The sequence below is a fragment of the Ylistrum balloti genome, unplaced genomic scaffold (assembly GCF_031769215.1).
Source record: "Ylistrum balloti isolate Yb309-2 unplaced genomic scaffold, AGI_CSIRO_Ybal_v1 Utg370230, whole genome shotgun sequence".
Lineage (NCBI taxonomy): Eukaryota > Metazoa > Mollusca > Bivalvia > Pectinida > Pectinidae > Ylistrum > Ylistrum balloti.
Window position 1 is genome coordinate 182368 of NW_026782190.1, and position 26213 is coordinate 208580.

The 26213-nt window shown below is 35.3% G+C and overlaps 2 protein-coding genes across 2 annotated transcripts in view; one reads left to right on the forward strand and one right to left on the reverse strand.

Moving 5' to 3' along the window:
• Positions 1-2032: 2032 nt before the first annotated feature.
• Positions 2033-13503, reverse strand: LOC132551993 (myosin-11-like). Its single transcript, XM_060216139.1, has 11 exons — positions 13437-13503; positions 11952-12042; positions 11402-11507; positions 11003-11104; positions 9104-9168; positions 7284-7388; positions 6951-7147; positions 5528-5717; positions 4616-4758; positions 4000-4168; positions 2033-2136 (listed from the first exon to the last, which is right to left on the reverse strand). The coding sequence occupies exons 1-11, from the start codon at positions 13460-13462 to the stop codon at positions 2068-2070; spliced, it is 1263 nt and encodes a 420-aa protein (XP_060072122.1). The 5' UTR covers positions 13463-13503; the 3' UTR covers positions 2033-2067.
• A 309-nt stretch (positions 13504-13812) lies between these two features.
• LOC132551994 (probable ATP-dependent RNA helicase DHX34) overlaps positions 13813-26213 on the forward strand; it is a 29547-nt gene continuing 17146 nt past the window's right edge. The window contains exons 1-16 of the mRNA XM_060216140.1: positions 13813-14435; positions 15506-15582; positions 16325-16459; positions 16948-17039; positions 17663-17800; positions 18311-18445; positions 18774-18828; positions 19848-20065; positions 20324-20449; positions 21399-21554; positions 22242-22349; positions 22932-23028; positions 23391-23538; positions 24011-24077; positions 24400-24507; positions 25040-25126. Coding sequence (XP_060072123.1) covers positions 13813-14435; positions 15506-15582; positions 16325-16459; positions 16948-17039; positions 17663-17800; positions 18311-18445; positions 18774-18828; positions 19848-20065; positions 20324-20449; positions 21399-21554; positions 22242-22349; positions 22932-23028; positions 23391-23538; positions 24011-24077; positions 24400-24507; positions 25040-25126 — 2370 coding nt within the window. The remainder of the gene's footprint in view (positions 14436-15505; positions 15583-16324; positions 16460-16947; positions 17040-17662; positions 17801-18310; positions 18446-18773; positions 18829-19847; positions 20066-20323; positions 20450-21398; positions 21555-22241; positions 22350-22931; positions 23029-23390; positions 23539-24010; positions 24078-24399; positions 24508-25039; positions 25127-26213) is intronic.

Consider the following 26213-nt stretch of genomic DNA (forward strand, 5'->3'; position numbering starts at 1 on the left):
TTATTTGTGTGGTATTTTAATGTTATCAAGTTTCAGTACATAAATATGTCAATTAGCTGTACATTGCTGTCAGATTGTTTTAGAATATTCACCATGATAAATGAGCTCACAATGACTTTTATACCTACGTATTGATATATGATATAGTAATTACAGACTACATGTATAATATTTAAAAGGAAGATTAAATGTGTGTAGTATTATTTCAGGGGCCTGGTAGCTCTGCATTGTACATGCTCACTGGTACTAGACATTACATTTGTGTTCTTCATATGAATGTCTCAAAATCTTGATGTTTCCTGTGGTTTAAACAAAAGTTTTGTGAGGGTTTGATCTGAAAAACCCCAATGATATTAGAATCTTGAAAGGAAAATCTTGAAAAACTCATGGTACAATGTATAAAATCTACAGTAAATTACCCTTTCTCTGGTACCAATATCTGTCGTCATGAACACCATGTTGATATGGAAATTGACAGCAGAAAAGAAGAACCAATTGATAATAACTGGGCTAACGCTTATGGAAAAAATCCTCAGAGGTATTAATGGACCTGTGCCATGTATCGGAGATCATCCTGATAGTCAAATTACTCCAGTTTACAATGGATGATGTGACAACATTTTGACAATGCCGTGAGGAGAAGTTGAGAAACCTTTTCTAAGAACATGTAGTTCCGGCAAAACAGGTGTGATTGTTTATTATTATTATTATTTATGAGGTTCTTGTCCTAAGCATCAAGAAATCAGTCAGCGTTTACTCCAGATCGTTGGTAGTCCCTCCACGCTTTACTTCAGTTGGATTGTATGATTATGGACCTTGAGAAGAAGATTTTTTAAATGCAAATCAATTTGACCCCACCCATCAGCCCCTGGGGGTCGATCAGGATCAAAATGGGCTTACCATCATGTTGTCATCCTTCACTTATAATTCTAGCCAAGTTTGAAATATTTCCAATGGAAATTAAACAAATTGTGCTCAAAAATCAAGTTTTCCTATATAAACTATAGTAAACTTTACCCCCTCCCGATAGGAAAATGTGAGACCCTGGGGCCATTAAATTCAAAATTTTGGTAAAGCACCTTAAGATGCTTCCATTCATGAAGAGTATTGATTCTACCCTATCTAGGTCTTGAGAAGATTTTTGAAATCTGAGTCAATTTAACCCCTTTTGGCCCTGCCTTCTCAGGCCTCTGGAGGATGTAGATTGTATAATTCACAATGTTGGTTCATCTTCAGCCAGGAAAGGTTTCTGCAAAATTTCATTGAAATTAGATCAGGAGTTTTTGAGAAGTCGAAAGTGTTAAAGAGGATGAACGTGTTCTAAATTCAGACACAGTGATTCTTCGTGCTTATTGAACTGTCATCATGAGTCATGTACATGTATTTTTAGAATGACAAAGGTGATGAATTAAAATAGGAGCTCCATATTGTACTTAATGCCACATCACCTTGCAAATACGAAAATGAAAATCAAGAGAACCAACTGAGGTATAATGGCACCCTAGTTGTATCTTTTCCATTCATCCTTCTTACAAAATAAATTTTCTCTTAATTAATTTATATAAGATTTGAAAATGATCCATCCAATGCATGTAAGAAAAGAGATAATAATATTTCACTGTCAAATCCAAGATGGTTTTCGTCCGAAAAAGGACATTGAACAACTAGGCTAGGGAACAAGGGAAACCTACAAATAAATATTTGAGAAAGATCTATGTAATACATTTCAAGAATAACTAATAAAATAATTCACTGTCAAAATCCAAGATGGCAACCTGCTAACAATGTTTTTACTATTCTAGAAATAAACAATGCACTACGAAAGGCCAAGGAGAACCTTTGAAATGATTTTTTAAATGATCCGTTGACAGCCAATAAAGGTGGATATAAACATGTAACCAACCAATCAAGCCCTATTTTAAAGACCAAAAAGTCAATAGTGAATCATTGATAAAGGTATTTTATTACATACGTGTAATACAAATGATAAAGTCAATTTATAGATGGTACATAATAGGAAGAAAACGATGAAATTTCGCAATGTTCACACTGTATATAAATACATAATCATGGTTTTCCAAATGTTTCTTCTAAGTAATCGACCCATCCTTGTAAACTTCTGCACTCAGATGGAGGCTGAAATAAAAATTAATAGAAATCTTCAATACGCTCCTGAACATAACACATACTTCAACAATTTTGTACAAAAATAATGATGTGTACAATAATATGGATAACCTGCCTTTATGCCAAGTGATTACTTTTTTTAATGTAAAATCTGACTGGAATAAATTCTGAGCAGAATTCAGAAAGATCCAAGCTCTCTTTATTATGTAACCTATTCACTAGAGATGCTATCGTGATGGGAAATCTGCATCGCAATATCGTCAAATTTGCTGATATCATTGCGATATATCACGATACTTATCAAATAAAATCTGAATGTTATGACTATCAGCAAATAAATGAAAACTTACCACCAAGTTTGTGTGTAATTTTTATTTGATTTGAACATATATAAGTGACAGAAATGTAAGTTTTAATTGCACAGGTTTTATGTACATTTGAACCCGTGTCACTCTCAATTTGAGTCCGCCAGATTCTTTTAATTCTAAGTCATTGCAAGCTTTTATTGAGAAAAATTAACTTATCCACATTGTCATCTGATAATGTTTCACATTTGTTTGTAAGAGTGTTTCCAGCACAACTAAAAATCCTTTTGCATGATACACTCGTCGGAACACATAAATAAACTTTGGCAAAGTGCGATAGATTTGGGCACACAACGGCCCAGTCTTTCCACCACTGTAATGGGTCAACATTTGTGTCGGCTGGTGTTCTAGTACACTCTATTAAGTATCAATCCATTCCTTGTGTAATATTTGCTCCTGTGTCCAAGTAATTTCTCACATGTTTAACAAAAAAAACATCACCGAGAAAGTCTCCTAAACTGTCGTCTTTCTAAGCCTGTTTTTGATCAGGTTCTGAACAACGGCCGTCAATTTGATTGACAGTGTCAATCAGCTGTACAGAAGACAGTTCTGGTAGTGTGGGTTTGTCTTCAACTGTCAAGGCTGCAACTGATTGGTTACTGTGGCAATCAGGTTCAGTTTTCACTTTCATGACGGGTGAACAGGTGTCTTTTCAACAGAATTCATGAATAATTAACTCCAGAGTCTCACTGTCAATGGACATGTCGTGAGAATCGAGGGTCCACCAAGGTACAAGTTTTGATAAATAACTGCACAGTCTCAGACTGATAAGGACTGTTAAAATTGGCCAACATCTAAGACTTCATTTCCGTAATGATGGGGGGATCACTTTCATTCGGTTGTAAGATAGTTGCGATTTTTTCGAGCATTAGGACCATAATCGATGATGTTGGATTTTTTTCAGCAGAAACATGTTTAGTGACACTATCAAACAGTTTTAGAATTTTGATACTTTAATCGTGCATGTATTCACCTGAAAATTAAACTGTTCCCTCTTACTTTTTGCCGGCGGCAATATTGCCGATCTTAAAATTTTCCGCAATATCGTCGTCCTGCTTTTCTAATCATGATACATCGCGATGCAGATATATGATAACAGCTCTACTATTCACTGTAATTTGCAGCTTTGTTTCATATCATATCTTGGGAATTCTGTTGGAATTTCCTACTTCTGAAATAATACTAAATGCAGTGTCAGGTTTTAAATGGACCCACTTAGACTAACCCTGTTTCAATATTCTACCCAAAACAGAAAAATGAGAATGCTGTAGAAACATATGTGACATGTTTTCTTCCTAAGGACAAAAATGTTATCGAAACCATACAGAAGACATGCCTCAGAAACAGATGAGAAACTGGGTTTAAAACAAAGTTGAAAGATCAAAATATAGGACACACTGACCTACTTTTGGTAAATGACACATTATATGAACCAAGAATCAATTCTTGTGTCTGAACTCAGTCATAATTAGAAGTCAAAGTAACCAAGTGATGGTATGGAACATACCAAGATGTCTTCTTCCTTCACATCTGATGGCAAATTGGATGTCTTTTGTAAAGTTATCTCCCCTGAGAATGGATACGATTCGGGAACATGAAGTGTACACATGATGGAGCCACCTCTGCCTACCAGTATCCGTAGTAGGTTTTGGTCCTGTATCCAGTCTATGGCATGTCTAAAGACAGTAAAACATGTAAAAGTAATTCATCAAGTGCTCTTTTAAAATATCTGTTGTACTAGTAAACTTTTAGAATTCAGGTTGTTCAGCTGACAGTGAACTGAGTATAAGAACATGCACACTGCAATACTGCTTCTGCTACATTATAACTACACAATGCATAACCTCATTATAGTTGTAACCTTGAACGCATGCCAAAAAGATTTAATAGAAACCTATTTCACAGTCATCCATCGTAGCAAGCCGTATATCTTCCATTGAAATGGCATAGTGACTTTTCGCTCGCCACAAAATCTCCAGAACTTAAGTTTGTTATTAACTTTGTACAAGATGTTGGGCAACAATTATGTTAACATAAAAGTGGATCACAGCTCAAGATAATACATATTAATATATGTTAAACATGATTGTATTTAAAAACAAATTCACATAAGAGTTGTCTACCTGTCTGAGACATTCTTCATTTCCTGGACCAAAGGAAACAGAGTATTCCAGCGGTCCTGCATTTTGGTGACAAGCTGTCGCAGGTCGTTAGTGGACAGGGCCTCTGATATGATGTCCTCTGTGTGTAGACTACAGTCACCTGACTACACAAATGCCCCACCATTATGATGATATAAACAGACCACACAAGGTCACAATACAGGCTTATCTCATCTGATGTTTTCCCATTCCAGGAAAGAAAGTAGAAATTATCTAATATAAGAACTACCCTTCACGACATCCATTTGTTCAAAGTGACTAGACAAAGCAATCTGGAAAATATCTAGTAAAATATGGATATGATGAGGTGTCCACTATGTGATCAGACGATAAACCAAGTTCTGTCCAATTTGGACTTTCTGAGCAATGGATCTACAGGCAAAACTTTAAAAGTGAAATGTTGATGATATTGTCACCATCACCACAATTATTGAAAAAATAATACCTGCACAGGCAAAATGAAACTATGACTATACAAGATTCAGAAGGATGTAGAAAAGTTGTATGGAAATACATCTAACACATCAAAGAGAAAAATCAGTGCAAGGTTCATTATTGATAAGTCATGTTGATGTTACATGGTTCAATCAATAATAAACGAACCAATCAAACATAAAACATCACAGACCAATATACTTGAGCTGAAAACATAACTTGATTCATTTCATTTCACAATAACTTAGTTTCCACAAGTGCTTTTGTTCATGAAAAAGAGGGATTTATAACAATTTTAATAACTACTGAAAACAGGTAACATGAATCTTTATATGGATTTAAAGTAAGAAATAGCGGAGTATAGACAGGGAAAATAAAATTAAAGGAAATCTTTTACACAAGATATATTTTAACATTTATCTTTAAACTGCGTGTTACCTCTGTTTCAACACTGGCTAAGTGTTGTAGGCCCAGATTGTCTTGTTGCACCTTGGTAGTAAGAAACATTCTAGGAATATTTTCTTTATCCTCATCACTCAGTAGCTCCAGCACCAACTGTCCAAACTCTGATCTCTGTTTTATATCTACTTTACTCTGCTGCTTCATAAATGTTAGTAATTGTTTCTGTCTGAAAATTGAAAATTTGTATTGAAAGACATCCTATCAATTTTACATTACAAATTAGAATAAAGAAACTAAAAATCACTTTATCTTTACGAGAGATCAATTTTGCAACAGATTTTTAAGAAGTAACCTTCATAAATTCCAACTTTACTTAAATACTTTCATAAATGAAAATAATATTGAAATAGCATCTTCTTCATTGGAAATTCAACATATAATCTTTTCTCAATAAAACATTGTACACACAAAAGGTAATGAACTACAATGACAAAAGTTAAAGTTCCCCTTTAGAAGACTTTGTGTTATGTGTACTGAAAAAAAATAACATTTTCAACAAGATAAAAAATGAAAACCAAGTGATTTTCAATTTTATATACAATGAATTACACCAGATACATATATCAATAGTTGTATGAGGCAAGTGTTGATGGAAAACCCATATTGAATGAGGACACATTGTTGATAAATTAAATAAACCCAGCACACTACAATTTGATCTCTCAGATAAAAGATACTTTCATGAAGTGAACTGCATACTATCGGTACATCAATTAATTTATTGACCTTGATCTACAATCACTAATATGTTGAATTTTGTGACACTAACCTACAGTCCCTGACCTGTTGAGTTTGTCCTCTACCACCATCAATTAAAGTCACTGACCTACTTAATGAGTTTGTCCTCTACGACAATGACATACAGTCCCTGACCTGTTGAGTTTGTCCTCTACCACCATCAATTAAAGTCACTGACCTACTTAATGAGTTTGTCCTCTACGACAATGACATACAGTCCCTGACCTGTTGAGTTTGTCCTCTACCACCATCAATTAAAGTCAGTAACCTTCTTAATGAGTTTGTCCTCTACGACAATGACATACAGTCCCTGACCTGTTGAGTTTGTCCTCTACCACCATCAATTAAAGTCACTTACCTACTTGATGAGTTTGTCCTCTACGACAATGACATACAGTCCCTGACCTGTTGAGTTTGTCCTCTACGACAATGACATACAGTTACTGACCTGTTGAGTTTGTCCTCTACGACAATGACATACAGTCCCTGACCTGTTGAGTTTGTCCTCTACGACAATGACATACAGTTACTGACCTGTTGAGTTTGTCCTCTACGACAATGACATACAGTCCCTGACCTGTTGAGTTTGTCCTCTACGACAATGACATACAGTTACTGCCCTGTTGAGTTTGTCCTCTATGACAATGACATAGTTACTGACCTGTTCAGTTTGTCCTCTATGACCTTGACCTGTGACTGTATGCTGTGGTTGTTCTGAAGCTGTTGCTGCTGCTTGGCCTCCAAACTGATGCGTAGTCGGTGACATGTTTCCTCCAGACTGCGTTTCTCCTCTCCTATCCTGCTGATAGATGTTTGACATAATTCTATGGCTGATGTCAATTGTGCAATTTTCTCCTCCTGTTAAAACACACAAAACTTCATATCTGAAAGAGTTCAATTACGACATCATTTTTTTGTTGTTATTTCTCTGCTTAGTCCATTTAATCATCTTGATTATTAAACCATGTTCTGCTGAATAGTCATGTCAGGTTACCTGTTGCTTCTTGTGGAGATAGAATTCTGCAGGACAAGTGATTCTCTCACCCAAATTAGCCAGAACTTCTCTTTGTTTGGCTTTCAAATTTTCAAGTTTTGATTTCTGCAAGAAAATAAATGACACATATATTATTTTTGTAAGTTTAGAAAGAGCAAGAGTACTGCAGAGGGAAACAATATATGCCTGTCCCATGCCCAAGAAATATTCAGAATACTGAAATGGTGATAAGACTTAAATTATCCAAAAAGTTGCATGTTTTAATAATAAATCAAAGCATACCAAATTTTACAGAGGTGTGTGGAAAACTGAAAAAAAAAAGGAGGGAGGAGGCTATCTCTGGAAAAGATAAAAAAAAAATACCCCCCCCCCCAAAAAAAAAAAAAACGACAAAAACTATTTCCAAAATTGTAAAATCACAAGCCATTGATGTATACACAATTTCATGTGATGCTGATAAAGCCTACCAAGTTGTGGAGAAATTGGTGAGAAACTGAGGGAAGAGATCTCTGTACAAAATCAAAATACTGAAAAAAACAAGAGGCCCAGAGGACCTATATTGCTCATCTGGCTTTGGTTGAAATTGATTCATCAAAATTAAAGGAAAATGAATTCTAAATATCCAAGCACATAACACACTGTTTATACAAAACTGATTTCCCTTCACTCAAAAGTGCTTCTGACTAAATTTGGGCTTATTCCAATCATCACTACAGGAGAAGAAGGATTTTAAATTATTTACTCTATTGGGCACACCCCTCTGACCCCAGTGAACTGAGACCCATGGTTTATACAAAATTTGCTCCCCTTCCCCCTAGTATGTTTGACCAGTCGTTCATGTCTAGAAGTGATTTGTAGACAAAGTTGATAGACAGACAGATGACTGCAGTATGGCATAAGCTCACTGGTAAAAGACAATTTCTCCTTAAAACAAATCAGTTGAATCAAATTGCTGTTCAGAAAAACACCACTTAATGTCATAGTAATTAAGGCTACCAAGTTTGAAAGAAATTGATTGAAAACTAAGAGAAGAGATCTCTGGACATATTTAACATTACAAAATCATTACGGGACAGCAACTCTTCCATACATGGATCAACTTGCAACATTATTTCATGTCAGGGTGATTCCATGTAAGCCTAGCATTCTGAAACAGATCACAGGAACTGTGGGAGGAGATTTTTTGACAAATAAAAGTTTTTTAAAAGGCTTATCAAAATAAAAAAGAGAACAACAAGGAAAATAAGAAATCTGGTAACGATTCACATATAACAAAGTAAGTACTCATTAACACATATCCTGTGATGTCTGTTACTAGATCCATTTCTCATTTGACAGGTAGGAGGTAAACAATGGTGGACGTACTAGGAGAGTTTACCCTAACACTAGGCACATTATACTGTAAAAATTTCATGTGGTTTCTATTTTCATTGATTTAGTTTGTACTATTGATGAACAAATTCATATGCCCATGAAATAATTAACAGTTAAGAATACATTATCCTAGCACCAGTGGATTTCATGGAAAAGCATGAAATTTGAGTCCAACATTAATATACTATTGTTAATTATGCCTAAAGTTATAAAGCATATAGACTAGAAATTCATGTTATAAAACATAATAGAATATAGAATATATTTTCAAAAGTTGTACGTGTAACCAATTTATGGTTTATTTAAAAAAACATATACAATCTGTAGAAATTTCTTCTATAAAAAACACAACACTTAAATATGTGATACAACACATGCACCACGTTATAATGTACTTAAGTACTACTTTGGCTTTTGTTGCTACCAAATCACCAATTATGGTTTACCTTTTCTTCAACAACCTGTAATTTTTCTCCAATTAGCTTTAGGTTATTTTGTAGAGCTTCATAATCTGAAAGTAAAACCATGTGTGCACTTAATTAATCTTAACTTACTGGTAACAGCTTTTAGTAGGCAACTAATTCAAAATTATGTGGATCAGTAACTGATTGAGCTGTTGTGTAATATTTAGAAAAAAAGGAATATATAAGTTTATCTAAGGGAGAAAGATGAAATTTCATAAAGTAATGATCATGTAATATAGGAGTATGAGGTAAAAGGTAATATACAATTAATATTATAAAATATCACATAGAGCAGTCAGTGTAATATATTAGTAAGTTCATGTAATGTGATTTAATCATAATCATATGGTAAAAAGTATCACTTTGAGGTGGGATCTCCCTTTAGTACTGTAGCTGGTGGCCATACTATTGAACAACATACAGGAGGCCTGTTTCATGCCATCCAAAGCAACTAGGGTGAAGTGTCTTGCCCAAGGAAAAAACTAAGACAACACACACTAAACTGTTCTGAGAAATGGTAACTGTCACAGATAAGGAGTGTCAAACCACTTGAGGTTGCAAAGGAAGCATCCATACAGAATGAGCTACAATTATTGCTGTTCCCAAGTCAGAGTAGGTATTATGTAAATAAATATTTTGTATGTTAATGAGCTAGGGATAGACATATGTGGAATAAGAATGATCTTTTATCGGATGTAGAACTTGTGTTGGTTTCACAACTCAGTATACCCCAACCCCACAGCCCTTGTGTTGGTTTCACAAATCAGTACACCCCCAACCCCACAGCCCTTGTGTTGGTGTCACAAATCAGTACACCCCCAACCCCACAAACCTTGTGTTGGTATCACAAATCAGTACACCCCCAACCCCACAGCCCTTGTGTTGGTGTCACAAATCAGTACATCCCCAACCCCACAGCCCTTGTGTTGGTGTCACAAATCAGTACACCCCCAACCCCACAACCCTTGTGTTGGTGTCACAAATCAGTACACCCCCAACCCCACAACCCTTGTGTTGGTGTCACAAATCAGTACACCCCCAACCCCACAGCCCTTGTGTTGGTGTCACAAATCAGTACATCCCCAACCCCACAGCCCTTGTGTTGGTGTCACAAATCAGTACATCCCCAACCCCACAGCCCTTGTGTTGGTGTCACAAATCAGTACATCCCCAACCCCACAGCCCTTGTGTTGGTGTCACAAATCAGTACATCCCCAACCCCACAGCCCTTGTGTTGGTGTCACAAATCAGTACATCCCCAACCCCACAGCCCCACACAGTACATCCCCAACCCCACCCTTGTGTTGGTGTCACAAATCAGTACATCCCCAACCCCACAGCCCTTGTGTTGGTGTCACAAATCAGTACATCCCCAACCCCACAGCCCTTGTGTTGGTGTCACAAATCAGTACATCCCCAACCCCACAGCCCTTGTGTTGGTGTCACAAATCAGTACATCCCCGACCCCACAGCCCTTTTCTGATTTACTAGTCAAGCAGGAAACTAGTTTTGTATCTATATTGTCATATTAAACCTACCATACCCACCAAGATATATATTACTAGCTCCAAAAACTGGGGTTGCATGCAGTTTTGGATAGCTCATTTTTTCCTGAAACAATTAATACCAACAACATGGCATGAGGGCTTGCCACAAAATGATAGCATAACCTGAAATTTTTGACAATGTTTTTAGCTACCATTCATTTTGGAAGTCTTTATCATTACATGTACTTGTAGATCAGAAAAATAACCTATTTTTGACATTTGGAAATGGGCCCATAGATATATATTTGGACAAAAATCTAGACGAAAGAAAAAAAAAACCTGATTTCATCACACCTACCTGTATACTACACTGCTGGTGACATGTGTCACTTACCTGCAACTGTTTTTTCTATAAGTTGTTCTATTTTTTCCTTCTCCACATCCACTAATTTCTTTTCTTCGGAAAGTTTTTCTGATGCGGTCTTCAAAGCCAGATCTGACAATATAGGCAAGAGTACAAGTATTGTTCAAAATCATCCTGTCCTAGACCTCTGAACATACCATGTCTTGAACTCAAGTACCTTTATTGCTTTTTTTTCTCTCTTCTTTCTCACATTTTTTATTTAGCTTTTAAACATATATACATTTTTACGGATCTGCATATACTATGTATCAATAAACATGCATGATAAAAGTTATCATAAATGTAAAAGTCTGTTTTTTTCTGTATTTACAGAGTACCTTCCTTATACTGATATAGACATTCCCACTTCCTGTTCATGTACAAATGTACCTGCTTCTTCTTTTGTTGTCCAAGTTTCTGGATCCTGACCCATGAACTTGTGAAAACACAGCCGACTTTCCATATTGGGTACATAGACTTTACTGTTTGTTTTTTTCTAAAAAATATTAAGAAGAAATATAGGGTGTTATAATATGTAAGAAAATGTTAAAGTACGTTGATATCAAATATTCAGCATCACAATCACATATTCAAAATACATGTACTATTTCAATTTTTGTTTCATTATAATTATCATAGTCATGTGATGAGAATATATAGACGCATTTCAAGTACATAATGAGTATTATCAGAGCTATCTATTACCCTGGTAAAACATCATTAATACCAGTATCTTTATTCATATATGATTAATATGTTTTTGAACTTGTATATTTATAATATGGTTAATTGTACTGAACATTTAATAAACACAGATCAGCCATTCTTTCTATACATGAAACCAAAAAGAGAAAAGAAAAAAAACTTAAATGTGAATGAGCTGCTATATATTTTTAGAACTACAAAATTATATATAATGAAGTATGACAAATATCAATACCGTTTGAAATTCTGACATATCCGTTAAAAAGTCTTTACTGTTGTACTCCTTTTTCATAGGCAGGAATTCTTTGCTTCGGATCTCTTCATATCTGAATAAAAAATAACAAAAATTACTCACTAAATAGAACAAATATAATTTTCTGACTTAATCCTTGTTTGCTCTGACTTCATTCAACATTAACATAAGAACTGAGACATTTGGAAAAACAGATGTCTAAAATAATGGTGTTTACTGCCAGACAATATTCACAACTATAGGGTATACACATGTAAATAGAAAGAAGTAATGAAAATCTTTTGCCCCACTACCCGGGTATATGTCAAAAGGATTCTCTAAATATTTTAGTGAATACCTCACTTCACTAGTGGGCAAAAGGGAAGTTCCAACCAGCCAAGACTTTAGTGAAGTGAGGGTCAGTTCCACAATGGTACTTATCAGCTTTTATACTATTCCCTCCTTCATGATGTCTTCATCATTGAAGCAACCAAAACCATGTTTTCAAGTTTCGTAAAGTAATCTCCTTAATTTTTAGCAAACTCTTACCTGTATATCCATTTATAATGTAAAACAGTTGTGTAAAAAATGCAAAGTGATGTCAGTGGTGTGACTTTATGGTCACTATTTGAAACTGTACTGGATAGTATTCACCATGCAAGTTTTTGATTTGCTAGGCTTTTATTTCTTTGATGGCATAAAAAAATATGACCCTTAGAGTGAAGGTACACCACCTTACTCCCTAGAATATCATTGTTATTGTATTTATAACTATGCATAGCCTAACCACTGACTAATGATGTGTTGGAAATGTGTGTTAAAAGAACAGGTCGGTATGGCTTGTACATAAGGTAAAAAATGTAGGGTACAGACTGACAGATGGATATACCAGAATTGTTTTGTATAGCGACAAATATACCATGGGAATGAGGACCATGAAGTGTGTAATATAGCTATAGCAGTGCTTAATATGAGGGATATCTATAAATTATTCACTTCTTGTGTAAAAATAGACGATGTTTACTGGCTAACATAAAAAATATGACACTATTTTTTATTGCAAACTTAATGTGTTTCTCTTTCAAAATAACGCAGCATTTCAGTAGATTACTCAAAGCAGTAACTGTCCCTTACATGCAGGATTACATTACATGTACTATCCATATGCGGGCTTGTGCCCAACCTGTTAAACACTGTTTTGCGTTTCTGTCATTGAACTGACGGAGCATGCTTGGTTGGCTCAGTTGGTAGATAGGAGAGTTATCAGGCTTGAAACGCAATATCAGAAATCACATTGTTGTTTTGAGCGACAATTTTGCAACTATAACTTTGAGGTGTCAACGGTATACAACTTTTATCGAAATTTTCAAGGCGCGCGGGAGTTTTTTTTATCATGCATTTAAGTTACAGCTCGATGGCGGTACAGGAAATCAATTTTTTACAGAAACATTTCACACATTATTGGTCTTAAATTTCGTGCATACATACTGAGAACGACATTGGGCAAGATCCATTTTCCAGTGTGAGTGAATGTGAAATGTTCATAAAAGCCGCCCTCCTGCTAACCGACCGGAAGTAAATAGAGACAGCAGTAAAATATAGTCGATAAAATGATATTAGTTTAAATTTAATCAGGTATTTTTCTGAGTTAGGTATCATGGATAAAACAGATCAAGTTTCATACATATATTTATATTGAGAAAGATGAATAATTTTACAGTGATAATAACTTTTTAATTTATATTATAATAATTGTTTTATCGACTATACATTTTTGAACTTCCGGTCAAAACAAAAGTAAGCTTAAACGTTTTGTTGATGAATTATGGCATGTGCTTAAGAAGACGAGCTGTTTATTTTAGATATGGAACACGAACTGATAAAGAAGCATAAAAAGAAGAAAAAGAAGAACAGAAGTAATGAATATGATGGGAGTGACAGTACCGATATTGAAAGACATTACAAACTTAAAAAAGGCAAGAAACGAAAGCACCGACACAAATCTACTGGTCACGATGGTTCAGAATTATTGGATAATAAAAGACGTACTCAGGTAGATACTGAAAGTGATGATGACAAATATAGTGATAAAATGCCACATACATCGAAGAATTTTAGAGAAACACACACACATAAACAGAGTCGCAACGAAAAAAAATCTGGCCGAGATCAACAGAGGAAGGGTAATCAAAGTGAATACTATGTACATGTAAGGAGATCATCTTCTGACTCGGAAGGATCACGAATACGCCACAGAAATGCAACTACAACACATAGACATGACTATGACACTTCCAGGGGTTGTAAACGTAGAAATCTATCGCATTCCTCTTCGGATTCTGACCAAGAAGGTTCATCACGACGTCAACATGGTACTGCTTTTAACAGTGACACTGAAAGTGATGATCCCCAGGAACAGTTTGATTTCAGAAAATACAGATATTCTCTCAATAAAATATTTTTCAAGGAAGACGATTTTATTCAAAGGTATGATATATGTTTAATTTTTCTTTAGTTTGAAGGATTCTGACTATTCATTGAATAAAATGGCAGATATTTTTATACATATACAGATGTCATAACTTTGAGAAAAGACTTTGTTATGGATTTGTTTTATATGTGTGTGTGTGTGTGTGTGTGTGTGGGTGTGTGTGTGTGTGTGTGTGTGTGTGTGTGTGTGTGTGTGTGTGTGCCAAGGTGCCTTTCTAATGATAATAGATTATCAATTATTACTCAAACTTTGAGACTAACCCTGGTAAAATACTAACTGCAATATACCACTTGGCTACAGATAACCTTCTCTTTAGCTTGATTAATTGGCTGAGCATCAGACAAATAAAACAGAGCTCCCAGATTCTAATCCTAGCGGAGGCATTGAAATAAATAATGAGCTCTGCTACATGAGCATTATGTTTGTAGTTTCAATGCTGAATACTGTAAAACTGCAGTTTACACATTTAATTATCTCATTCTAGTACCTGTTCAGATTTATTTTTAATCACCATAGTTGGAGGTCATGTGATGACATGATCAGTCAATATGTCAAAGGTCAAGCTAGGCCATTGTTACTATGAAACAAAGAAAAATCATCATTTGGATTACATGAATTATATTCAGAATTCTTTACAGATTATGAATACCCCTACAAAACAGATATTTGTTTAATACCTCCTGACTATGTTGCAATCAAACACTGTCATGGTAATCTTGAGGCATGGTCACTGTTATGTAATATTGACTGATCACTACTTACACAGTTGTAATTGCCTTTCTTCTAGTATTCATCACCTGATTTCCACTTATCAGATCATATACTGATGATAATCAGTGACATTTAACTGTTTTGTTCTGCTTATATGTCTTATCTTCTGAGACCTATAATGAAGATTATGGATTATTCTAAGTGATTTTTACTACAGATATAGATTAGAGACTGGCATGCAATGCCTTTATGGACAATTTCACATACTTTTAAGTGTGAAAGCCAATTTGAATGCTACATAGCCAAAACTTATGTGTACAAACTGTTTCTGATTATATTTTTCTTTCTTTTCCAGAGGAAAAAAAGAGTATGATGATTTTTGGGCCTTCTTTGAGAAATATCAAGCTTTTCAACTGAAAAAAGGCCAACAGAGTAAATGAAACATGTTTTGCTTTTAACATAGTCTCTGCCATAGCTGTCTTTTTTGCTTAAATGTCAAAAGGCCCAGAAAAACATGTAACGTTCAGTTAATATCATCAAAATTAATATGATACGAAATGGTAAAAAGTTATCAATATTTTCAGCTCCTCCACCCTAATATCCAATGAGCTGATGCTGTTGTCATCATCCATCTATCTGTCTCATGGGTGTCTGCTTTTTCATTTAAATATTTTCATTTAAATGACCATTAGACCCTAGAGTCATGATATTTTGCATACAGGAGTAAAACAAGTTCAAAGGAAATATCTTACCCCACTGTCAAGATTACATGAGTTAGATGTGTTAAAGACTTCTCAATGTAATCAAAATGATATTTGATCAGTAACATACTTAATTGATGGGCTTATATCAAGTTCATTCAAATGAAGGTTGTTAGCAAACTTTGAAAGTAGAATTGGTCAAAGGTATTGTAATTTTTAAACAATTTCTTCTCAATGACTCAGTTAAAGCCTAAGGTCGAGCTAGTGTCAAGATATTATGATGTTTTTGACTTGTAGAATGTTTGAATGAAGAATCTTTATATGTTCAATGAAAGCCAGGTTTTACTACATGTAAACTAAAAAACGTTCAAGATGATGCACCCTGCAGCAATACAACAATTTAACTTATATATACCTAATCATTTTAAAGTTAGATGTGTATAATTGATAATATAACACTACATGTATTTCAGAAAAAAAGCAACAGGTGGATATTTCAAAGGAGAGCAAGTTTGGATTGCCCAGAAATTATGACAAACAGCACAGGATAAATGTTGCACTGACGAGTAAAGTTGTGGAAGATTTTCTCAATAAAGGGCGACTAGTTGGTATGTATGTGATGCTTCATTTACCGTATTTTCCCCATTATATGCCGCTGATTTTTTTCTCGGCAGTTGGGCGTGTGGCTTATACATCAGCATTAGTTTGGATAATATAACATATGACATAGTTTACTGCTTACCGATACTTATTAAGTAAGTTAAAATTGTACATTCAAAATAAAGAAAATATGACAAAGTAGCAATAAAATGAATGTATTCTTGTATTTGGGAAATATTGACAACAAATGTATGTATTTTTAATGTCATCTGTTTAATTGCGAAAAGTTTGTCTTGTTCAATTTAAAAATCATACAAAATGAAACAAAAGTTTTACCTATGGTTGATATCTACATGTTACCATTTTTTTTGTCCTGCTGATTATAACTTATAAAAGAAGTTTGATGTATAATGTCTAAAATTAGAAATTTCATTTGGGATACTCCCTTGATGTAATTTCCTGTAGATTGATGTGTGTTGATATTTGATATTCACAGATGCAGACACACCAAAAGAGCTGACAGTGGCAAGAGTTCGTGAATTCAGAAGTATTCTACTACACTACATAGACTTTGTACAGAAACAAAAGGTGTGGAAAGCTTTGTGATAGTTTTGATATTGTATTTTTCTAACAGATCAGGACATACTTTTCTACCCCATCAGACAGAAATATCTACACTTTTGGTGAGGGTAAGATATCTCTATCATACCTCAGCAAGACAGCCTGCACACACAGGAAGTGACATTTCAGGATCGTGTAATTGTTAATGATGTCATTTTTATGACGTGTTGGGGTCAGTTGGAGTTGTTGATGTCATTAACAGGACCTCAGATTCAAATGACTATAATAGTGGTTATGATGTCACATGTATACCGGGTATTTATTTGCTTATTTATTTCTAAGGGAAATAAGGGGTAGGAAAAAAGGATAGTTCCCTAACAAGAGAGTAGGACAGAGAAATCTCTACCCTCGGAGGAGATACCTGACAGTCTAACCCTTAGCAAAGCGTCAGTTTAGACAATCAAGAATTTCCTCCTTGGGTAGAGATTTCTCTGTCCTACCCTCCAGCTAGGGAAGTAAAGATTCATCTTTATTGTTGATGGTAGCTTTATCAAGGAATAATAGAAGATACAGGGGGATATCTCTGGCAATATTGATCCCAAGTACCCTTACTGCAATGATGATATACTTGACTATTTTCTTCGCTGTAGTTCAACAAACTGAAGAAAATAAAAAAAGACCAGGAAAATCTGCCCATATTTCAGTACAGACAAAGAATCCTGGATACAGTCAACCAACATCAAGTTGTTGTGGTGGCAGGAGACACTGGATGTGGCAAGTCAACACAGGTAAACAGTGAATTATCAATACAGATAGTGTTAAAACCTGTGTAATTTTTTGTAACGTTTTGTGACCAAAATTACTGAAAACATTTTACCCTTGCTTCAAATATAAAAAAAATATGTCAAAAACAACATCCGGGAGGTCTCATAAATGAATCTTCAACTGCCACAGTCATCCTTCCTGAAGTATCACTTTAAGTCATAGCATGCTTTATGCATTGGTTATTTGTGTTTGCCATGATTTAAATGTACAGAAGTAAACAATTAATCAGAAAACAATAATTGTCATCATCACATGTGGTCATCAATGTTTTTGAAACTGTGCATATTTGTCTTTTTCATGTGAAATTTTATGTGTCTTCTTAAATTTTATGTAAATTACTTGAAACTTGGATTAAGAACTTTCCTGTAATAATTAACCATTTCCTTAGTGACTGTCTGATAAAACAAATTTGACAGCAGTATGATAGAGATGTTTGACAATTTTTTTAACATTTACAATGATTCCTGTTGTAGGTGCCTCAGTACCTAATGGCTGCAGGCTTCACCAACATAGCATGTACACAGCCACGGAGGATAGCTTGTATCTCTCTCTCCAAACGTGTGGGCTATGAAACCCTCAATGAGTATGGCTCTGAAGTGGCTTACCAGGTACATAGAACTGGTCAAGTGTCGTATAAGATTGATGTGGAATAGCTTACAAAATACATTATATGGTTAATTGACCATTTAAATTGTCTTATCCGATATCAAGTAAGCATATAGTTCTGTTATCTTACTTTATTTTTCAAATGAATGATCAAATGCCTGACCTACTAGGTGCTGGAAAGTTAAGATTGTCATATTTGGAAGGCTCTTATTTGGCTCTAAGGTTAAACTTAATGCAACTTTTTCATGTTTTGACAGATCCAGGAAGTTTAAGGTTAAAAAGGTCAGTTTATGATATGATCTAATGACATGACAATGACATTTTCCATAGGTCCGCTTTGAAAAGACAAAGACAAGGTTCACAAGGATTCTGTTCCTTACTGAAGGTAAGGAGTAAGCTTTCTTTCTAGAGCAAATATAACTTAGCTTTCTATATATGCCCTGTGTTGAGAATGATTACCGCTGACCATTGTTGTGTCTGTAGGTCTGTTTGTGAGAATGATTACCACTGACCATTGTTGTCTGTGTAGGTCTGTTTGTGAGAATGATTACCACTGACCATTGTTGTCTCTGTAGGTCTGTTTGTGAGAATGATTACCACTGACCATTGTTGTCTGTGTAGGTCTGTTTGTGAGAATGATTACCACTGACCATTGTTGTCTGTGTAGGTCTGTTTGTGAGAATGTTTACCACTGACCATTGGTGTCTCTGTAGGTCTGTTTGTGAGAATGATTACCACTGACCATTGTTGTCTCTGTAGGTCTGTTTGTGAGAATGTTTACCACTGACCATTGTTGTGTCTGTAGGTCTGTTTGTGAGAATGTTTACCACTGACCATTGGTGTGTCTGTAGGTCTGTTTGTGAGAATGTTTACCACTGACCATTGGTGTCTCTGTAGGTCTGTTTGTGAGAATGATTACCACTGACCATTGTTGTCTGTGTAGGTCTGTTTGTGAGAATGTTTACCACTGACCATTGTTGTCTGTGTAGGTCTGTTTGTGAGAATGTTTACCACTGACCATTGTTGTCTGTGTAGGTCTGTTTGTGAGAATGTTTACCACTGACCATTGTTGTCTGTCTGTTTGTAGGTTTCTGTTTGTGTAGAAGAATGTTTACCACTGACCATTGTTGTCTGTGTAGGTCTGTTTGTGAGAATGTTTACCACTGACCATTGTTGTGTTTGTGAGAATGTTTACCACTGACCATTGTTGTCTGTGTAGGTCTGTTTGTGAGAATGTTTACCACTGACCATTGTTGTCTCTGTAGGTCTGTTTGTGAGAATGATTACCACTGACCATTGTTGTCTCTGTAGGTTTGGTTGTGAGACTGAGGACTTCTCTGTCTTTGTTGTTTATTTATGCCTCTTGTAGAGACAGATGAGATCTGATATTTGTCATGTCTATAGGCCTGTTGCTGAGACAGATGACGTCTGATCCCCACCTGAAGCAATACAGTGTGATTGTGATTGATGAGGTTCATGAGCGCCACATACACACTGACTTCCTGCTGGGCATTCTCAAATGTTTGCTGCGTCATCGTGAAGACATCAAACTTATCCTGATGTCAGCCACGATCAACATTCACCTTTTTAGTGAATACTTTGAAGATGCTCCAGTGGTTAAGGTAATATTTTTTTAATTCTCAATAATTAAAAACTTTAAAAACAATATCTTCGGGGAGTTCAATGTTTCAGGAACCCAAGGTCAAGGCCACTGCTACTATAATGTTTTCCTAGTATGCTAGATTGATGAATTTTTACTGTTTATTGAATAAAAGATCCTGAATTATTATGTCATGAAAATAAAAACTTTAGTCACAAAGTCTCTAAGTTGAAAACAAGGTCATGTGACCCAGACATTGTGATACTGATGCCTGTTATAGGTCCCAGGGAGACTGTATCCTATCCAGCTGGAATACTGCCCCATCAGGAGAGATGAGATGAACTCTCGTGCAGAGAGACTCGATCCCAGTCCTTACCTACGCATAATGCAAAAGATTGACCATAAGGTGATTACGAATCTATAATGGACATTGTTCATCCCCTAATACATTTTTCTGATTGGTTACCTGAGATGATGAATGGTTACCTGGTGATGAATGTTCAGTGTTATAAATGTCTCCAGGATTATCATATGTCAGTAGAGATCTTTCTTACCACATGAAGCTTTTTAAAAATCATTTTTAAATCATTACCAAACCAAATATTACTGGTGTTACGTTATTGGCAAAATTCTCAGAAAGATTTTTGTGGTGTGATTTATCTTTGGAGTTTATGGCCTCTAGTTTCAGTGTCCTATAGCCTTTGTATTGTGTGACTTTTGTAAGATGTACTATTAATGCCTTATCATCCTTTAAACCTTTACTGTAAATACTTTGTGGTAAAGTTCTAGTGTTCTATGATTATAGTAATCTCACCTCTGTGTTTTGTAGTTTTAACATTTGAGTATTTTCCCATAGATTGTGTATGCCATTGTTATTGTTACAAATTAAACAATGAGATTGAATATAGATTTCATGCTAAGAGGCATATCTCACTGCCCTGTCCATATCACAGTGGTGCTTTATTTAGGTTGTAATATAAATGAGTAACAAATACACTTATCCAAACAAGATTTTGAAACCAGGCAGAGGGATCATTTAAAAATCTGGAGCCTAAGTTTTTGTTTAGCCAATTACATATAAAGTCTCTTTTAATGACAGTATCTGTGATTTGTTAAGTCGAAACTTAACACAGTTTTAAACATATGATCATCTGATGATCCTGGGCCCAGTTTCTTTATAAAACTTCATTTAATCAACCTTTCCATCACAAATTAGCTTTGATTATTTCAACATTTTAATGACTATGTATTTGTTGATATTTGTAGTTTGTCTACTACCAGTTGTATACATATAATAACATGAATACAACATAGTAATATTATGTTGTACTAGTAAAAAATACATTAATTTACAGTACCCAGAGAATGAGCGTGGTGATCTGCTAATTTTCCTGAGTGGTATGACTGAAATTATGACGGTGGCTGAAGCTGCTAGAATCTATGCTGAGAATACCAAGAAATGGATCATACTGCCCCTTCATAGTGCCTTGTCAATATCAGAACAGGACAAAGTTAGTATACTCTGTGACATCATAGACTTTTTTTGGCTCTTCTTTATATCATCAATTGTGAAATAAGCTATCAGCTGAAATTAATCACTCTTCTTGACCCATATGGCAGTGCAAAGGAGGTCTTACACCATGGAAGGAACCAGAGTACATAGGGGGAAAGCAAGGTGGTTAGGCAGGTGATCCCAATACCTTTCCATGTTTGTTCCGAAAATCCAACTCCAGGCAAATAGTTGAAACATACCATTGCGCCACCCAACCACCCTCTTTTAGAAGGAAATGCATGCAGGCTTTGACACTTCCATACTTATGGCAGCTAAGTTTTTTTAAAAAAGCTGAGAAGGAGGCCAGTCTGTGCTGACATGGTTGTATCCTTGGACAAGACACTTGACCCTACTTGCTCTGGATGGCCTTCAGTTGTCATAATTGAAATGACATGTTTGGATTTCACCTGTGAACAAGGGATTTCACTGTTCACATACTAAAAGACTCATACATAGATCTTAACTCTGTCCTGATTTGGTAATTATTTTTAGAAAGCAATATTTTAAAAAATTATTACAATAGACAAAGAAAGCTTGAAAAAGAAATATGCTTATGATATTGGAAGTAGAGGTAAATGGCTTTCGCACCTTTCTAAATGATTTAAGAGATAATTATTTTCACCTGATATATGTATCTGTTATACAGGTATTTGATATTGCTCCGGATGGTGTGAGGAAGTGTATTATATCTACCAACATAGCTGAGACCTCGGTTACCATTGATGGCGTCCGATTCATTGCTGACTCAGGAAAGGTCATTATTACAATGAACTTATATGGCCGTTATTATAGTGGCTTTGGTTCATGTGCCAGGAAGAGCTTATAGATATAGATAATGGATGTTTTTATATCTATTAGTAGTGGCTGTATGATAGCGGACTCTTTACACATGAACATGAGTGCTGTTCCTCCAGGGAACATCAAATTTACCTCTGTGACCTCGTGACATTTATCGTGTACTCCTAGAAATCGACAGAATTTGTAAAAGATACATTTCTTTCTCATATTATTATTGGATTATTATTGCTGTTCCAGCAAAACATTCACTTGACCTCAAAACTCCAAAATAAAGAAAAAAATATTCATCATCCTTTTTTTTACATATTATCACTTGGCAAATTATCAAATAAATTCTTTGGGTGGTACCCTCAAAAAACAGACGTGCTGAAATATCCTTCAGAAGTGGAATAAAACTAGAAACTTAAAATCCATTTAAATCAAAACTTGGTGATAAAATGTCAGATGAGTTGAGTCGCGGTTCTTTGTATTATGTACATGTATCATAAATGTTGTGTTTAATATCCATTAATTGTTAATTATTCTTTATGGTGTTTAGGTGAAGGAAATGAACTTTGACCCCAAATACAAGATGCAGAAGTTACAAGAGTTTTGGATTAGCAGAGCCAGTGCAGAACAAAGAAAGGGTCGAGCAGGTGTGTTATTTATAATTACTGGATATTAATGGTCATTGTCTACCTGTAACAACACAACAGAAATACATCACTGGTTATTGGATCATATATCTCATAAGCTATATGTAAAGCTTCTGAAAGAGAAAATATAAAAAAATATAATCACAGGTATATACAACCTGGATTTACATTAAACAGATTTTTATCAATCCTTAGATAACAACACAAACTAGCAGAAGACTCTCTGATTGGACAAGTGGTTATCAAGTGTCCTTTCACCCTGATGAATAAGAAACACTACAGATTTGTTCATTAGCAATTGATGTCATTTGAACTCTTTTCCATACGAATATTGAAATATTTTCTTTGTCTTGACTTCTCAGGTAGAACTGGTCCTGGCGTTTGTTTCCGTCTGTATGAAGACAAGGATTATGATGAGTTCCAAGAGTTTGCGACCCCAGAGATACAGAGAGTTCCCCTGGACTCCCTAGTACTACAGATGATCTCTATGGGACTACCTGATGCCAGGAAGTAAGAGACATGAGTATTTAAGACATAGTGTTAATTGTTACATTATGAAAGGTGTCTAACAGTAAATGTTTACAATTAAGATACACAAGAGGATATCACAGGAATGTTTGAAGGGAAGTATCGTACTTATCCTCAAAAAAAAGCCCCTCCCCTAGCGCCCCTCCCCTAGCATAAAAATTAGTATCAAAGTTTTGTGAAGGCTTATCTGTTAACCATCTTTATTTTACTGTTTCGAAATTGAACATTCTGCAAAAAAAGGAGAAGGGGGTCTTATTTGTGGACAGGGGCATATTTGTGGATGAATACGGATTGTAGGTGATTGATATACAATGTGTATCACTGTGTGGTTCCTTGTAGAGCAAGATAGGGATAGTAGCAGATAGAAAAAGTCAAGATAAATAATATTGAAAAGCTGTCATTCCTAGAGATTTCGGAGAAATATGTAGTTTTAGAAACTTTTTTCTTGTTTCAGGTTTCCTTTCTTGGAAGCTCCAGAGATGAGTAGTATTGAGAATGCTATCATTTTCTTGAAGGAGCAGGTTAGTTTGATATACAATTGTGTTTTTGAATATTGTGTCGTACAATATTGTCACAGTAAAGTTAGTCTAGCATAAACCTCACAACCAATTTTTTTATTTAGTCTCAACTTATTCATTTTAATTTTAAAGATATATTTGGACATTAAAATGTTCGGTTCATGTAAGAATTTGAAAACGTGTTTTCTTAATTGTTATTTTTTGTAAATAAAACTTTTGTATGTCACCACATAGTCTTTGAACTCAAGTTGGAAATCTATATAATTATTATGTAGTACACCTGTGGTGTTTTGTTGTTTTGTAATTATACTGACCTCTGTTTTAGGGTGCTCTAAGAGAAGATGAAACTCTCACACCGATTGGTCAGATGCTGTCACGGTTACCTGTTGATGTTGTGATTGGTAAAATGCTCATCATGGGATCTATATTTCATGTAGGTGACTTGAGATTACTGTTGGTTCAATATATTGGTCAGTACTTCAGAAAGTTAAAAAATCCTGTACATGGTCAGTATAATGCCATTTATTCATTAACCAGGCACTGAACCTGATGGTCTGTTAAATGGTTAGTTAGCATGTACTTTGTACTGATCTTGTTGGTTACAACAATGGTCATTTATCGGTGTCCATGATTGCTAATGTGCTGACTGTTTGACTGTCCTGGTGTTCCTAGCAGGACAAACGTCAGATGACTCTCCCCTGGAACATTAGTATATATGAGCAGTGGTATAGGATTTCTTCTTAGCTGTGTTATTTGTGTAACTTAAATACAACATAGAAATGTTCTTTTTGATTTTCAGCGTTGTTGGTGTATTTAATGGTCAGTATTCTATATAGGCAACAATTCTGTAAGCAATTAAAATTTCAATATGTAAGTAAAAATCTACTTATCATTTTGAATGTTTATATTTCCTATTGCTTTTCAAAATCAGGAGAGTGGATTTGTTTTTGTTTTGCCTCCCACAGATCACTGACCCAGTACTGTCAATAGCTGCAGCCATGAGTGTGCAGTCTCCATTTACTAGTAAAGCTCACACTGACCATGATGCAATAGTGAGTATAATTTCAAATTAAAAACTCATTGTAACTTAATGTAAATCCTTGATTGTGCATGCAGTTTGAAAGTTATGTAAAGGAATTTGGATACGACAAAATAAACATATCTATATCATCAACAGGCAAAACACAACTAAATGAGCTGTATATATACCCAAATATATTTATAGAATGTTTTGTGATTAAGTTGTCATTGTACTGAGATTGTCACTAGTCTAATTGTCTCACTGTCCAGTCACCACTAATCCACCTGTCTCACTGTCCAGTCACCACTAATCCACCTGTCTCACTGTCCAGTCACCACTAATCCACCTGTCTCACTGTCCGGTCACCACTAATCCACCTGTCTCACTGTCCAGTCACCACTAATCCACCTGTCTCACTGTCCAGTCACCACTAATGTAGTTACCACTAATCTACCTGTCTAACTATTTAGCCACCCCTAATCCAGTTGTCTAACTATTTAGCTGCCCCTAATCCAGTTTTCTAACTATTTAGCCATCCCTCATCTACCTGTCTCACTATTTAGCCACCCCTAATCCAGTTTTCTAACTATTTAGCCATCCCTAATCCAGTTGTCTAACTATTTAGCTGCAACTAATCCAGTTTTCTAACTATTTAGTCATCCCTAATCTACCTGTCTCACTATTTAGCCACCCCTAATCCAGTTGTCTAACTGTTTAGCTGCCACTAATCCAGTTTTCTGGTCTAGTGTATAGCCACCACCGCTAATCCAGTTCCTATTGTATCAATCTCTAGCCAGCTCTTATCCAGTTATCCCTCTATCTTGCCAGCTCTTATTTATTTGTCTCTTTCAAGCCACTACAAATCCTGTTGTCTCTTTCTAGCCACTACAAATCCTGTTATCTCTATCTAGCCACTACAAATCAAGTTGTCCCTCTATCTAGCCACTACAAATCCAGTTGTCTCTTTCAAGCCACTACAAATCCAGTTGTCTCTTTCAAGCCACTACAAATCCAGTTGTCTCTTTCAAGCCACTACAAATCCAGTTGTCTCTTTCAAGCCACTACAAATCCAGTTGTCTCTTTCAAGCCACTACAAATCCAGTTGTCTCTTTCAAGCC